General features: G+C 40.6%; 1 protein-coding gene across 1 annotated transcript in view; it reads left to right on the plus strand.

The window, feature by feature from the left end:
* EPB41L4A (erythrocyte membrane protein band 4.1 like 4A) overlaps positions 1-16,764 on the plus strand; it is a 317,566-nt gene that overhangs the window by 232,632 nt on the left and 68,170 nt on the right. Inside the window, exons 10-13 of the mRNA XM_075836702.1 lie at positions 10,265-10,356; positions 13,237-13,314; positions 14,633-14,754; positions 15,302-15,392. Coding sequence (XP_075692817.1) covers positions 10,265-10,356; positions 13,237-13,314; positions 14,633-14,754; positions 15,302-15,392 — 383 coding nt within the window. The remainder of the gene's footprint in view (positions 1-10,264; positions 10,357-13,236; positions 13,315-14,632; positions 14,755-15,301; positions 15,393-16,764) is intronic.

Genomic DNA, 16,764 nt, shown 5'->3' on the forward strand with positions numbered 1-16,764 from the left:
GACTGTCCGTGAGTTTCACGCAGCGTGTGTCCACTGCGTAAAACTCACAACATGTCCTATATTTGTGCGTTGTTCATGAATCACGCACCCATTGAAGTCAATGGGTGCGTGAAAATCAAGCACAGCACACGGAAGCACTTCCATGTGACGCGCGTGATTCGCGCAACAGCAGTAAAAACTATGAATGTAAACAGAAAAGCACCATGTGCTTTTCTGTTTACAAACATACAAACGGAGTGTCATAATGATGGCGGCTGCGCGAAAATCACGCAGCCACGCATCATACGGGGCTGACACACGGAGCTATTAAGTACCTTTTGCGCGCGCAAAATGCCTCGTTTTTTGCGCACGCAAAACACACACGCTCGTGTAAATCTGGCCTTATGTTAATTAGTACAGCAATTTATTCACTTTTGCTGATTTGGCACAACATTGAAAAGAAAAAAAAGGCACTAAATTTTAGGAGAGAGAAAGATCAAATTTAATGAACAAATTAGGTTAATTGTAGTTTGCAAGTCTAAACAGTGTGTTAGTGAACGTTTTTAATGCCAAAAAGCATATACCTGCTGTCTCATACAGGACCTTCAGAAACAGCAAGGGAAAGTACTGTATGAGGACAGTCAGAGGCAGATGCATCCTGGACTGTTCACACAGTAGGAATGTTAATCTAGGGCAGGGGTAGGCAACCTTTGTTGTACGACGTTCTAATTTATAAAAAAAAATGAAGTACTTGAAAGTTCTATAAATCAAAAAGTTACAATGTATGTGACGTGACATAAACCAATTAATCAGTTAAAGAGAACCTTTCACCTGCCCATACATATGCAGCAGGGTGCAGCATTTAATGGGCAGGGCTGCACAAACCCTGGGGCACTTTAAAAAAATTTCATATCCTCCTCCGTTATTTAGATATCCGTGCCATTATATTTGGCGCCTGATATTTAAATACCCCCCTGAACTGTCAATTGGGCGTGTAATTGGCAAGGGGGCGTGTAACATCGCTGTGACACTGTCCAATTAGCTACCGACAGTGTCATAGCAAGAGCTGGTGAGAGGAGAGCGCCTCAGCGCGCGCATGCACAGATCGGAGCTGTGTGAGCATGCGCGCACACGCTCTCACTCTTCAGCTCTTGGCAGACAAGCTGAACAAGACTGTGATCTCTCGCGAGAGATCACACAGTCTTGACCTGGTCTGCCAAAGCTGAAGTGAGTGAGAGCGTGCGCACGTGCCCGCACACATGCGCACACAGCTCCGATGACGCTGCCGAAGATACACCCGCCACCAAGGAACAGAAGAAGAATTCACATTCTTTTTCTCCTCTTCTGTTCCATGATGGCGGCGGAGCTGCGAGTGCGAGCTCACACGCTCTTGCTCTCCTCTCTCCAACTCTTGCTATGACACTGTCCGTAGCTGATTGGTCAGTGTCACAGCGATGTTACATGCCCCCTTGCCAATTACACACCCCATTGACTGTTCAGGGGGTTATTTAAATATCAGGCGCCAAATATAACGGCACCGATCTCTAAATAACGGAGAAAGATAGGATTTTTTTTTATAGTGAGACATGGTTTGTACAACACTGCCTATTACATGCTGCACTCAGCTGCACATGTATGGGCAGGTGAAACTTGCATTTCAGTGTGACCTTTGTCCCTGACTTTCTTTGCATACATGATCCGTCTATAGTGCATATGAGGTGACTGAGGTGAACACAGGCCTCAGAGTGGTATGCAGTAAGCCTGCTTCATGAGGGGCTGAGGATGGAATTCATGAAGTGTGAGAAGATCATTTCACACAGATATGTAAAGAAAGAGACAAACACACTTATTGTTCCTTGCAAGACTTATGACCGATGAGGAGACATGTTGTATTAGGGGCGACAGCAGCCGTTTGTAAAATTGCACTGCGTACATGAGACTGGCTGCTACATCCCGGCAGTCGTTACTGGTTTCTTGTGAAATCTTGCGCAAGTGCTGTGCATTCGCTGGCCATGAAGAAAACAGTGACGTCTGCGCACACTAGAGCCATTAATCAAGCCAAGAGGGCAGCATTGAGCTAGGTTTAGGCTGGAAAACACTTTCTGGGCTTACAACTCAGCGTTCCAGGCAAATATGGCCCGCATGCCAGCTGGGGCACACGTACCATAGGTTGCTGACCCCTGCTCTAGAGTTTGCTCTGAGGGTGTTGTAATAGTTTGTTTAATCATAGATTTATTTTTTTTACATGTCTATGGATTAATGCCTTTGCATTTTAACTTGCTCTATAATTCCTAGTTAAAGTGACTAAGATCAAACTGACGCTTTTTTTTTTTTTAGCTACATGGTTGACTGGTGCCAAAATATGAGAAACTTCTACAATCGGCAAAACAGCATATTCGATTCTGGTAGATCAATCATTCTTGCGATGTGAAATCTCTTGATATAATATATTATTATTTCTGGTGGAGTAAACTGGCACGTAGATCCTGTGTGCCCATTTGGGAAGTGGCTACTGAAACAAAACCAGGGTGATTTAATGATATTAAATTGTCTGTTATGATGCACTTGCAGAGTTTCAGTGACAATATTACAGAACAAATCTTGTAGCTAAGGGCCTGTTCACATCATCGTTAGGTTCCGTTGATGGGTTCCGTCAGACCTTTCCGCCAGGGGAACCCATCAACAAAAAGGCAAACTGAAACCAAAGCTTTCCGTTAGCATTACCATTGATTTCAATAGCAATGCTTCCGTTGCTAATGGTTTCCGTTTGTCGACTGTATTAAAAGGGATGTATCATGCATTTGATTTTTGTTTCATTAGTTTTATGTAAGTCTGTAGAAGAAAAATAATGTTTTGGTTTTTATGTAGCTATTTATTTTTAATTTTTTTAAAAACTTTCCTGGGGACGGCCATAATGGAAGGACACATTTCTTTATTCTCTGGATAGACCATGCATTAGGGTGTGGGTGCTTAAAAGGATTTTTCCATCAGGGACATTTATGACATAACCACAGGAGAATGTGGCAAGGGATAAGTAATTGAACATTGCTTGGGTTGAGAAAGACCCTCCACTTGTCACGGGTCGAAACGTTGCCATTTTTTACTGGATGTTTGACCAATAAAGGTACATATTGATTGAAATTGGGAGACGTGTGCTGTTGTTCAACCATGCTGTTTCTGAGGATTACATTACGTCAGACGGGGTTTGTCTGATTTTACAGCGTGACACCGCTCCTGATATCGGGATTTGTGCTGCTTCAAATATTTTATTTTTTGTCTGTCACTGGGCTGTCATAGAATTATTCACAGTAGAACCTACCAGGCAGTCAAGAGAACTGGTTGGTTATGAATTGGAGAGAGGGGAACATGCTCCATACCAACTAACCACCGAACACATTTTGCTGTGGTTTGCGATGCGGTTATTGGCTGTGTGGCACTCTACAGCAGCATGTGAACTCCGACTAACAAAGTGTTCAGCAACCATTTTTAACTAGCAGTAAGTGTTTTTTGTATCTCTGCGCAGAGGTATCTCCTAAATGTCTGCATATGATGCCATCTTATCTCCACAGAATGATTTTTGTTCCCTAGGTGCCCCTCACTTTCTTTGTCAAAGAAGAGAACTGAGGGGCTGCAATTTAGAAAGTGCCATATGCACATTCATATGAATAATACAGCAAACACTTCCTTTACAGCTTCACAGTGGAGTTCTTCATAATTCTCCTTTTATGAGGTGTTTTATCTTCAAAAATATACAAATAAGCTCTCAAAAAAAGGGAAAAAAGCACATTTAAATGTGGGATTCAGGTGCTCAGTTCTAGCCGTTTGTGCAAAATTCAAAGCACCGCAAGAGATATTTGTTAATTACCCATGCAATCTCTGCAGAACATATTTTGCACTGAAATCCTTTTGATGAAAGAGTAATTTCCTCTAATTAAAGATTTATTTTTATTTTATTTCATAAAGAAGACCTACATATTTTCCCTCTTTCTCAAAAATTTCCTGTTAAAACAACCTGTACCATATTAAACAAATTATTTTAATGGGCGGATTTAAATCTCTTTTAATTATAGAGATAATTTTTATTTTTATTTTTCCCTCTTGAGTTTTTATAACATTTTTAAAGAAGGACAGAACCAATCAGGGAGAATACTCAGCATGAGGATCTCCCCAAAACACATAACATAAAATATCACATACAATACAATACAACACATCACAGGGGTTCATAAATAAAAAAATACAGTATACAAAGGAAAAAAAAAAAGCACTGTTATACATAAAGCCATCTGTACGACAGGAGACAAAGCACTATAACTGTACGGGCTCCTGCCAGAGTGCATATCACACTATCAAAATCAAGCAGAGGGGGAAAGAGCTGTGTGGGTCAATCTGGGATTAGAACAAATTCGCTCCACGGTTTCCAGGCTTTTTCAAATTTGGTTAGCGAATGAGTCTTCGAGGCCCACGACTTTTCCATAAGATAGAAAAACTGAATTTGACTAATTCCGCTTTAGTCAGAGGGTCCGCCAATTTCCATTGGAGAGCAATCCTAAGTCTCGCAGCCATAATGGTGTGAGATGAAACCACATGCCCAAAGGCGGGAAGGAGGTCCACTCCAAGGAAGCACAAGGCCAATCCAGGAGAAGCCGTCACATTAAACGTCAATTTTTTTTATATAAACCAGAAAACTATCTCCCAGAGAGAGTACACAATTGGACATTCCCACCACATATACATGTATGTACCCTTTACTCTACATCCCCTCCAGCATAATTCCGATACAGAGCCCGTCATTTTTGCCACACATGCAGGTGTTAGATACCATCGGAAAACAGTTTTCCGAGACATTTGCCAGTGTATCGAACTCTTGGAGGATCTTCTCACCCATGCTAATGCTTTAAACCAATCTGGGAGAGAGATATCCAAACCTAGATCAATAGCCCATGATGACATATACGAAAGCAGGGGTATGAGTGGTAAATAAACCATAGAATAAGGAAATACCTTTAAGCTTAGGAAGCTTATTAGCATAAAAATATATAGCCTGACGTGGAAGAAGTGGGCTAGAGACATCCGCTGAAGAAAGTTCATGTCTGATACAGAGGTACTTATAGAAATCTGTTCTAGGAATACCATAACAAGAGGACAAATCCTGAAACGATCGAAAGGAGGAATCCCTATAAAGAGACAAAATAGTCGTCATACCTGCAGACTCCCAGGCGTCAATTTTAACGTTGTCCAACATCGAATACAAATATCTAAGGGACATAGCTTTCAAGGACCCACTATCATCAATTGTTTGTCATCGAAGCAAATAAGACCACGCTTGAATTGAGGCCTGTGTCCCTAATAACTTAACCCTCCCGTAAACACCATGGGAAGAAGACTTTCTCAAACACGCTATAAGGGATGGGCCCTTCGCATATTGTTCTATGTCCACCCATCGTTTCCCACTGCTGGACATCCACCAGCTGCCTACCTGATCCAAGATAGTCGCCATGTAGTACTTATAAAGGTCAGGAACTCCCACCCCCCCCCCCCAACTGCCATGGTCTGATCAAAGTAGACATACGAACTCTGGGGGGCATTTTCCCGGAGATAAATTGGGACAATTCCCTTTGCAATCTAGGGATAAAAGAAGACGGTAAGGGTATAGAGACCGTCCGAAATATATATAAGATAGTTGGAAGCACCATCATTTTGATTAACGCTATTCTACCAGCCCAGGAAATAAATGAGGTGGGCAGTTTTCCCAGCAGAGTCGACACTCTAGAGACTAACGGAGAGTAATTATGACAAAACAGCAAGGAACTTGGATATGTCAGTTTAATGGCCAAATACTGAATGTTATCGGTGTTCCACTTATACGGGTACTTGACAGCTAGACTCGACTGTAAGGAGATAGGTATTCCCATATTCAGGACCTGAGATTTACATGAATTGACCTTATAGTAAGATACTCGTCCAAACCCCTCCAGAGTGGTCTGCACTTCTACCAAAGATGACTCAGGATGTGATAATATTAAAAGAACATCATCAGCAGCGTATAAACCTATTTTATGAGTATCCCCTTTCACCCGTATACCCTGGATTCCCCTGTTCTCTCTAATTGCAGCAGCCAGAGGTTCCATCACTAAGGCAAAAATAAGCGGAGAAAGTGGGCACCCTTGACGAGTACCATTCTTAATCTGAAAAGACTCAGAGAGAAAACCCGAAACTAACACTTTAGCCGAAGGTTTGGAATATAACGCTAGAATAGCAGATCTAATATACCCTGAGATACCAAATTTCTCCAATGTGTTAGTGATATGCCCAACTCACCCGATCAAATGCCTCTTCTGCATCTAAGACTAATAATAAAGAGGGGGTTTTATTATACTCAACCCATTGAATTAAGTCAATGAAACATCTGGTGCCATCAGGAGCCTATCTCCCAGCAACAAAACCCACTTGATCAGGAGAGATAAGATCTTGGATGATATGGAGCGATAAGATCTGGGATCTATCAGATCTTAATTATAGAGATATTACGTTCGTGAAAATATTTTTTTCATTACAATAGATTTCATCTAAAAGGCTTTATATACTTTTATAAAAAATATATATATATAATTGCTCCAATGCATTTTAAATACAAAAATGAAGCAACTTTGCAGCATTGATTAAAAATATCCTACCGTTTTATACAGTGCATTCGAAACGTCTTCTGATCCTTTCAATTTTATCCACATTTGGTTATTTTGAGACCTTGTGCTAAAATTTAAAAAAATCTGTTTTTTCCCCATCATTCTGCACTCAATCCCCCAAAATGACAAGGTAAAAAAAAGAATTTTAGAAATTTTGCATGGACATAAGTATTTAGACCCTTTTGCTATGACACTTGACATTTAGCTCTGGGGACTTCCCATTTCTCTAGATCATCTTTGAAATGTTTCTACACCTTGACTGGAGTCCACCTGTGGTAAATTCATTTGATTGGACATGATTTGGAAGACACACCCCTCTCTATATAAGGTCTCACAACTGAAAATGCATATCAGAGCAAAAAACAAACCATGAGGAGGAATGAACTGCCTGAAGACCTCAGAGACTGGATTGTGTGTTGGCACAGATCTAGAGAAGGGTACAAAAAAAATTATGCACTGAAAGTTACTAAGAGCACAGCAGCCTCCATTATTCTTAAATGGAAAAAGTTTGGAACAGCCAGGACTCTTCCTAGAGCTGGCCGCCCCACCAAACTAAGAAGAGCCTTGGTAAGAGAGGTGACCAAGAACCCAATGGTCACTCTGGCTGAGCTCCAAATAACTTGTGTGCAGATGGGAGAAACTTCTAGAAGGTCAACCATCACTGCAGCACTCTGCCATAAAGCCCAGATTGGTGGAGTGGCCAGAAAGAAGACCCTCTCCTCAGTAATAGACACATGAAAGCCCACCTGGAGTTTGCAAAATAGCACCTAAAGTACTGTGAGAAACCAGATTCTGTGATCATCACCTGCCCAATACCATCCCAACAGTGAAGCATGGCGGTGGCAGCATCATGCTGTGGGGGTGTTTTTAAGCGGCTGGGACAGGGAGACTGGTTAAAGTTGAGGGAAAGATGAATGGAGCAAAGTGCAGAGATATTCTTAATGAAAACCTGATCCAGAGTGCTTTGGACCTCAGACTGGGCCGAAGGCTCACCTTCCAACAAGACAATGACCCTAAGCACACAGCCAAGACAACACAGGAGTGGCTTAGGGACAACTCTGTGAATGTCCTTGAGTTGCCCAGCCAGAACACTGAGTTGAATCGAATCGAACAATCTCTGTAGAGACCTGAAAATAGCTGTTTACCGATGGTCCCCATCCAAACGGACCGCTTGAGAGGATCTGCACAGAAGAATGACAGAAAATCCCCAAGTCCAGGTGTGCAAACCTTGTGGCATCATACCCAAGAAGACTGGAGGCCGTTATCGCTGCCAATGGTGCTTCAACTCCGTACTGAGTAAAGGGTCTGAATACTTATGTCAATGCAATATTTTAGTTTTTCCTTTTCAATAAATTAGCAAAGATTACTAACATTCAGCTTTCACTTTGTCATTATGGGGTATTGAGTGCAGAATAATGGGGAAAACTTGATTTTTATTTTTTTTAGCACGAGGTCTGAACATAACAAAATGTGAAAAAATTAAAACGGTCTGAAGACTTTCCGAATGCATTGTATGTCTCCTATGTGTAGCAGACTGATGTAAATATATTACAGTTAATTATTTATCTATTTTAGATACATAAAACAAATTAATGAAACAAAAAACAACCTTATTACAGGTTTGCCTGTGTAAATTTTCACATCTGTTAGGTCTTTCTGAGAGCACCACAGGATAGAGGAGAGAATGCTGAGCTCAGCCATACAGAGTAAGGCCAGATCAAATCCACAGTTTTGATGCCGTTTTTGTGTCAGTTTTTAGCTCCGTTTTTTTGAGCCAAAGCCAGAGTTGGATCCAAGAGCAAGGAAAGGTATAAAGAAAAGACTGACGCATCTACTTTCTTTTGTGTCCACTTCCATGTTTGGCTATAAAAACTGATCCATAAACTGCATCAAAAGTGTGTGTGTGTGTGTGTGTGTGTGTGTGTTGTGTATGTGTTGTGCGTGTGCGTGTGTGTGTTTTCCTGCCCTAAAAAAAACAAAGTTGGTCAGCACGTCCTAACATAATAAAATAAACATGCAGCCACACAAAGTAATTTACAGCTTTCACCGTGTACGAGCTGTCAATCACTGTGTGGGCAGGGGAAGCAGGACTCACAAGATTTCTCTGTTGCAGTTGAGGTGTGGTAAAAACCGCGTAAAAAAACACTTCTAAGAACCAAATGGTTTTCACCACGATTTGACGTTTTTTTTCGCTGCAGTTGTGGTAAAAAACTGAACCACATAAAAAAATGCACCAAATTGCGGTAAAAACACATGCAGTTTTTAGATGCATTTTTTTGGGGGGTTTTAACCACATCTCAGGCTAAAGAACATAAATGTACTTATCATATAGATTTATATAAATATTTATCAGATATCTTATAATTATCTCCTCTTAGGGTATGTTCACACGCAAACTCAAAAACGTCTGAAAATACGGAGCTGTTTTCAAGGGAAAACAGCTCCTGATTTCCAGAAGTTTTTTAAGCCACTTGCGATTTTCGCTGCGTTTTTTATGGCCGTTTTTGGAGCTGTTTTCAATAGAGTCTATGAAAAACGGCTCCAAAACGTCCCAAGAAGTGACCTACACTTCTTTTTCGCGGCTGATTTTTTACGCGGCCGTTTTTCAAAATGGCCACGTAAAAAACCGGCCCATCGGAACAGAACGCCATTTTTCCCATTGCAATCAATGGGCAGATGTTTGGAGGCGTTCTACTTCCGATTTTTCGGCCGTTAATAACCCGTTTGAACATACCCTTAGTCATCTGCTTTTGGTTTAGTGCTGGAAATGTGCCTGATTGTCTGAATTTCAAAATTATTGGTAAAAATAATGGAATTTTTAATTTTTATTTTTTTAGAATGATAGAAATAAATGTTAAAACGAAATACTAGTATAAAACATAAATGTAAGGTCTCATGCGCAGGGCCTTTATTTTGACTTCGCTTTGTACAGAGCTATTATATGGGAACCAAAAGAAGTGTATGGGGCCTTATTGTACCTCTGTATGCCTCAAATTTCATAAAGGAAAAAAAATTAAAAAGCATGATCCATTGGATGCAGTACGTACGGAGCTTCTCTCCCCTAGAAGATTGCTTCTTGGGCAAAATAACCGGGTAATACGGAGCCACACACAGCATTTTACGGTGGTACACAAAGTCACATATGGCTCTGTAGTGTGACTGTCGTGTACGGTCTCTGTACCGTGTGCATGAGACGTAAATATGATGTACGCTTAGAAATACATTGAGAGAAAAAGCAAAATATTTGATTTTGTGGGCCAATTACAGGTCTAGTGTACAGTGCTAATACTTCGGGTGTTTTTGTTAGTAGCTCTTGTAGCTGTAATGGGGTCAAAGCACACATCATGCTAGTTATTTCTGCAAGCACCTGCGTATATTGTCAGCACTGAGCTTGGACCCCTGCCAGCTGAAATCATTTTATGTTTGAGTTGGCAGAAGTTGCGTTTCTTTTTATTTTTGAAGGAGAATTTCCAATCCTACCTCCCCATGATTGAAGAGAAATGTTGAATGAACCCGCAGATAGATCAGTGGTTTAAGGGGAATTTCATTGCAGCCACAAAACTGTCGGGGTTCTCATTGTCCCTTTGTATCTTTCCTAGTGCACTGAAACCTCATTCTTTTTTGAAACACGGAACAAAGTGGCCTGTAAGCATCTGTGGAAATGCTGTGTGGAACATCACACGTTCTTCAGGTTTGTATACATGTAATGTTCTCATAGTGTGTGTCATTGCTGGAGCAAAATGAGACGTGGTGCATAGAGCAAGGGTCATTTACAACTTGTTTCCACTACAAAGTAGTAGAAGGGTAGCCTAGAGAAATATAAAGGCAAATACCAACAGAAAAACAATCAAACATATTTTTTACCCTGGGCTTGGCCTCATGCACATGAGTGTATTTGGGATTTGTATCACCCTATATACGTTGTTAATGCATTTCAATAGGGCCAGGCAGACCACCGTATCAAAATACAGAGTCTATATAAAAACAACGCGCAGCATGATTCAATAAATGTCATATATCGGACCAAGTTCTCCCATTTTCATGAAACATAACCTCACACGGAAGTAAGCAGCCACAATATAAGCACAAGCCTATGTGCATGAGGCCCTTTAGTAAATCTTGTGATGCCAAGATCTGATCGGTTCTTCTGTATGTATTCTTTGTAACATCGTACCACCAAGCGGTGTTATGAATAACCTGGTCATCCGACCCATCACGTCATACATCAAGAATCCTATTTATATATGGTGGTCAAAAACATATGTCACAGATGGCTGTCATATGGGGGACTCGTGTTCTCTCATTGTTAATGTTTAGTGCAACATATTCCTTATATATTATGTGAAAATATTACTTTTTAACTACATCCTAAATAGTTCTACAATTGCTTGAGAAATTGTGCACATAGAAACATATACTTATATTTAGAGCAAAATCACAAAGACCAGACTGACAGCAAAGCTGCCCAACTGGTAAAATGATGGGTTTCAGGTCTTCACAGTTTAGCTGCGTGGGTGTAGTTTGCTGTCAAAAGCACATTCTTTTCATGTTTTAGTGTACAGTAGCTCTTCATTGCATGTCTATGAACTATGAAGACCTAAGACCTGGATGTTCCAATAAATGTGCAATTGTTATATTTTTTTTAAATCCAAAGCATTGAACAATTGATACAGAACAATAAATTCCTTTCCAGCTCTACTAGTGGCAATCCAATCCAATCTGTGTATAAGTCACAATAGTGCTACAAATTACAGTGCCTTGCTAAAATATTCACCCCCTTGGTGTTTTACCTGTTTCGTTGAATTACAACCAGGAACTAAAATGGATTTTAAATTTGATTTTATTTGATCCTGACAAAGTATTCTAACTTGTTACATTGGAATGAAAAAAATTATTAAATACATTGAAAAGAAAAAAAAATAAGTTTTGAAACTGTTCTGAAAGGCCCCTGAAGTCTGCAACACAACTGGTCAGGTTAAAAGGAAAGAGATGGGTGGCAGTAAATACAGGGCAGTTCTTGCGGAAAACCTGTTTCAGTCTGCCAGAGATTTGAGACTGGAATGGAGGTTCACCTTTCAGCAGGCAATGACCCTAAACATGCTGTGAAAGCTACACTGGAGTGATTTAAGGTGAAACGTTTCAATTTCTTGGTATACCCTAGTCCAGGATAAGACCTCAATCCAATTTAGAGTCTGTTGCATGACTTGAAGACTGCTGTACACCAACACAACCATCTAAGGCTTCATTCACATCTGCGCTAGGGCTCCATTGCGACGTACCGTCGGAGCTTTCCGTTGGAACGGAGCCCTGACAGACACAAACGGAAACCATGGGTTTCAATGGTGACGGATCCGGAGCCAATGGTTTCCGTTTGTCTCCGTTGTGCAAGGGTTCCGTCATTTTGACGAAATCAATAGCGTAGTCGCTATTGGCCCCCTCTCACCCCACCGGCACAACCGCGATGCGATCGCTGGGTGCCGATGGAAAGCCCTCATACAGCTGCGCTAGGGCTCCAAAAAAGTTAGGGCTCTTAAAATATGGTGACATAAAAACAAATAATTTTGAAAAAAAAAGTGTTTTTACTGTGTAAAGTAGTAAAACATAAGAAAAATATATATTTGGTATCGTCACAATCATAACGACCCGTGTAATAAACATATTATGTTATTTATACCACACAGTAAACGTCAATGGGATGCAAAAAAGAGTGGCAAAATTTTGTTGTTTTTTTTTTATTCCCTCCCTAAAAAAAAGTTAATAATAGTTAATTAATGAATGATATGCACCCCAAAATGGTACTATTAAAAAATAAAACTTGTCCCGCAAAAAACAAGTCCTTATACAGCTATGTCGACGCAAAAATAAAAAAAAGTTATAGCTCTTGGAATGCGACGAAGGTAAAACGTAAAAAATAGCTTGGTCATTAAGGGGTTAAACATCTGATTTTTGTCAAAATTATTGTATATGTTACAGTAAAAAATATTTTGCTTCTTCAAAGGTGTAGTCAAACTTTGCAAAATCAAAAAGTACACCCCCCCCCAAAAAAAATGGCTCTGTAGTTTAACTGAATCTTTTACATAGGCAAACTTTTCAACAGCTTTAATCCACAGGTAAAGAAATCGCACCTGAACGTAGCATTCACCTACCACCCTGATTTAGTGCCCAAAATCACAATTAAAACCTCTTTTGAGGGCAGGATCGAACGCACGCACGCACGCACGCACACACACACACACACACACACACACACACACACACACACACACACACACACACACACACTTTTGATGCCGTTTTTGGCTCCGTTTTTTTGAGCCAAACCCAAAAAGTGGATCCAAAAGCAAGGAAAGGTGTATATAAAAGACTGATGCATCTTTTGTGTCCACTTCTGAGTTTGGCTCAATAGACTGCCGGAAAAACTGCATCAAAACTGTGTGTGTGATCTGCCACCAGTTGGGGAGCCACATGCAGGGGGCCCAGTAGCCACATGTGGCTTCTTGGCCACTGGTTAGGAAACAGTGATATAATCACTGAAAACTAAATTGATGTTCTCCATATTTCTGCCTTAAAGGATTCCAGAAAATGATCCTAACACTCTGTCGAGGAAGCTCAGTAAACTTGGCTCTTTAGGATCAAGGCATCGATACAGGTAGGTGAATGTGTGCATATAGGAGAACACATGTTACAACACGTAGACATTAGTAGGTGTGTTTGCAGTAAATATTAGGCAGGTATCTTCCAGTGACTAACAGTAATATAATTTCTGACGTGGAGTGTATCCACAAGCATCAAACATCATTCTATTCTCTGTTTTCGCCTCTCAGATTCTGTTGTTTGCTTATTTATTACATTAAATGTTAACATGTTTTATTTACTCATGATGGTCATTCTATAAGTCTTACAGATATGAATATACTCTCTATATATATATATATATATATATATATATATATATATATATATATATATTAGTAAAGAAAGTCTTGCAGCACTCCAATAGGAAAAATCGTGAAGTTTATTCAGTCCACATCAAGCACCTTTGCTTGATGTGGACTAAATAAACTTCACGATTTTTCCTATTGGAGTGCTGCAAGACTTTCTTTACTGGTATCTGTACTTAGTCCAAGGATCGGGACTACTTGCTGGGCACCCAGATACATATACATTTCCTTTCTGAAGTGAGTACTGCTGTTTTTCTTTGTTGTACTGTATGTATGTATATATATATATATATATATATATATATATAATAGATGTGGACACAGTTTTTCGTGGTGAATGTGCAAACTAGGGGCTACAATGACAATATTTTTGTTGTCACGGAGCGGGGTGTGGACCCACTGGGCCGTACCGCGTAGCGGGATGGCAGCTGGCCAAAAAGGTAAAGTACAGAGTTCAATAGTTCAGTGAGGGTACCTGAGGCAATGTAGACAGTAGCAAGACAGGCACGTCCTGGACCTGGCGGCGGGGAGGCGTCAGGTGAGGCGTAGCAAATCAAGCGTAGACTGTAGTACAGCACGGCAACAACACTGGGTAACACGGAAACAGGATACGGGATACAGGAACAAGGTACACTGGGAAACTTGAAGACACTGGGAGACCATTAGCACGACAAACTATGGGTAACAAACAACGCTCTGGCAAAGAGCAAGAGGGCAAAGCCCTTTTTATAGCCCAGGGCATCCTGGGCTAGATTGCAGACTTCCTGCAAAATGCTCGCACTGGCCCTTTAAGACCATGTGCGCGCCTGCCGGATATAGTTTCGATGTCCGGAAGTGAGTGCCAGCGCCTCACAGGAGGACGACGCTGCATACAGGTAAGATGTCTATGGCCACGGCCATCGAGGTTTAAGTCAGAACGACAGACCATGGCCATAGACGTTACACTTGTACAGATGTTTTCCTCAACTGTTTCTATTTTATTTAAAGTTTATTCTTTGAAAATATAGTCTGCTATTTAATTCCCAGTGGTAGGACTGCCTCCCAGATGTGCAGAGACGTGTCCATCCCTCTACCCCGGCCTGATCAACGGGTAGAGAGAAACCGGAGCAAAACCTACCCTAAAAGAACAGCTCTGCCACAGCAGCCAGGTATTGTTATTCCCCATTTTCCCAGAACTTCCTTCCCATATTCATGCCCACATTTGCTATGTATTAGAAATTATTTGAAACAAGCCTTTTCAACAGCTTAGTAAGAACGATGGGCAAAATTAGGCTAGACTAAATATATTCATGTCTACGTAGGGGGAGCAGTACCTATAATTCTAGAGTTTTTTTGGGGGACATAGTATAAAGTAGATTTTTGATCTTCAATGGAACCTCTGAAGAGTAGAATTCCACAGCACAAACTTCAATGACTGCTGAGTTCAGCAAAAACCTTCCCACTAACCCAACACTTTTCAGAAATCAGACCAGCTTTGACAATACAGCTATATCAGCAAAAGTAAAAACGACTTCAAAGAAACATGTTCATCTCTGACTTGTGGTTTTAGCCCCAAGCAGCATTTTGATTTTTGCATTACTGATATGAGAAGACAGAGTGAGCAGAGCTGAGATAAATGTAATTTAACAAGTATTTGTCTGCAATGTAAGATATAGCAAGGGGTTACCTACCAACAAATAAAGTTTTCTTTTCTAGGCTCAAATCATTTAGAACAGATAATGACGAACATTGAAAATGGAGAAAGCGAAGGCACAACCAAAATTATTGCCCCTTCACCCATAAAAAGGTATGTTACAGCATTATTCTATATTATACAGTTTCATTTATTGTAAATTATTACATGATGTAAAGCATACAGCACCTATTTTATTTTATTTACCTCTAAATGGGTCCAAAATTATGCAATGATCAATTTCACATCATCTTTATAGGGGACTTTAATGGGGGAAAACTCAGTCAAGGAAAATTTTATGAAAATACTGTCCATGATGTAGTTTGACATAGAAGCAGTTCTAGCATTAATTTCTAGACCTTTTTTAAAGGGGATGTCTCATCAGAAAAATCACTTTAATATTGCAACTGTGAATGTGGCTCATCGTACCCCCGGCAAACTGATGATTTTGCTGGGGACACCCTCTCTGGCCACGCACTTGTAGTAGACAAATGTATTATTACCTAGCGGTTATTCATCAGTCCATGTAATAGACAGCGGCACTACATTCTGTCTCATAGAGAGGCATATGGACAAGGGCTTGTCTTCATGAGACAACCCCTTTAACACAAAAAATAAATAGCATTTTATCTGCATTGTTATTGTTGCCTGGGTCATCTAATCTCAATATAGTAAACTCAGAATCCCCTACATGTTGCTGTTGTTTAGTGTGTAATAAATATATATATATTGTAGCAGTGCAGCTACTGGACGGTGCAGAAACTCAGGTTTTAAGCAACCAGGGAGCATGTACAGCAGAGAGGGTTTTCTCTGCTATTGCTTGGGTGTAAAGCCTGGAATAGGGCCTGGTTTGCTGGAGTGTGAAGGAGAAGGGCGTCTTCCACTCCATACAGACAGCCCGTGTCTTGGTCTTCCACTCCATACAGACAGTCCGTGTCTTGGTCTTCCACTCCATACAGACAGTCCGTGTCTTGGGCTGTCAGTTGAGCCTAGTTAGGCTTCACCTGAGACGGCTCTTTAATTCAGGTGTGTACAGTTCACACAGGGCTCTCAGTCTGGGGAAGACAGGCATGCTAGCCTGTGAGAGTCACCACCGTGTGAGGTAAAGCTGTGAAGGTTTTGAGGTGCTGGGCACAAGGCTCAGTGTCACATAGTGAGGGACACTGAATGTGTTAGTTAGAGGCTGGACGGCCTAGGGTTTATTTTGTATGTTTATTGTTGTACCACTGATTGCTGTTGTGAAGACAATAAAGCTAGCTGCGGCTGGTTTAAACCTTTTATTCAAGGAGTTGGAGTGAACTTTCTATGTGTGCCAACCATCTCACTCGGGAGATGGCGATCCTGTGAGCTAAGTGGTCCCCAGGTTGTCACAATAAATATATATATATATATATATATATATATATATATATATATATGTCTGCGTACAAATATAGAACATATTTTACAATCAATTACGTACTTTTGAAAAAATTAGCTTTGGAAT

The sequence above is a fragment of the Rhinoderma darwinii genome, chromosome 1, assembly GCF_050947455.1.
Source record: "Rhinoderma darwinii isolate aRhiDar2 chromosome 1, aRhiDar2.hap1, whole genome shotgun sequence".
Classification (NCBI taxonomy): domain Eukaryota; kingdom Metazoa; phylum Chordata; class Amphibia; order Anura; family Rhinodermatidae; genus Rhinoderma; species Rhinoderma darwinii.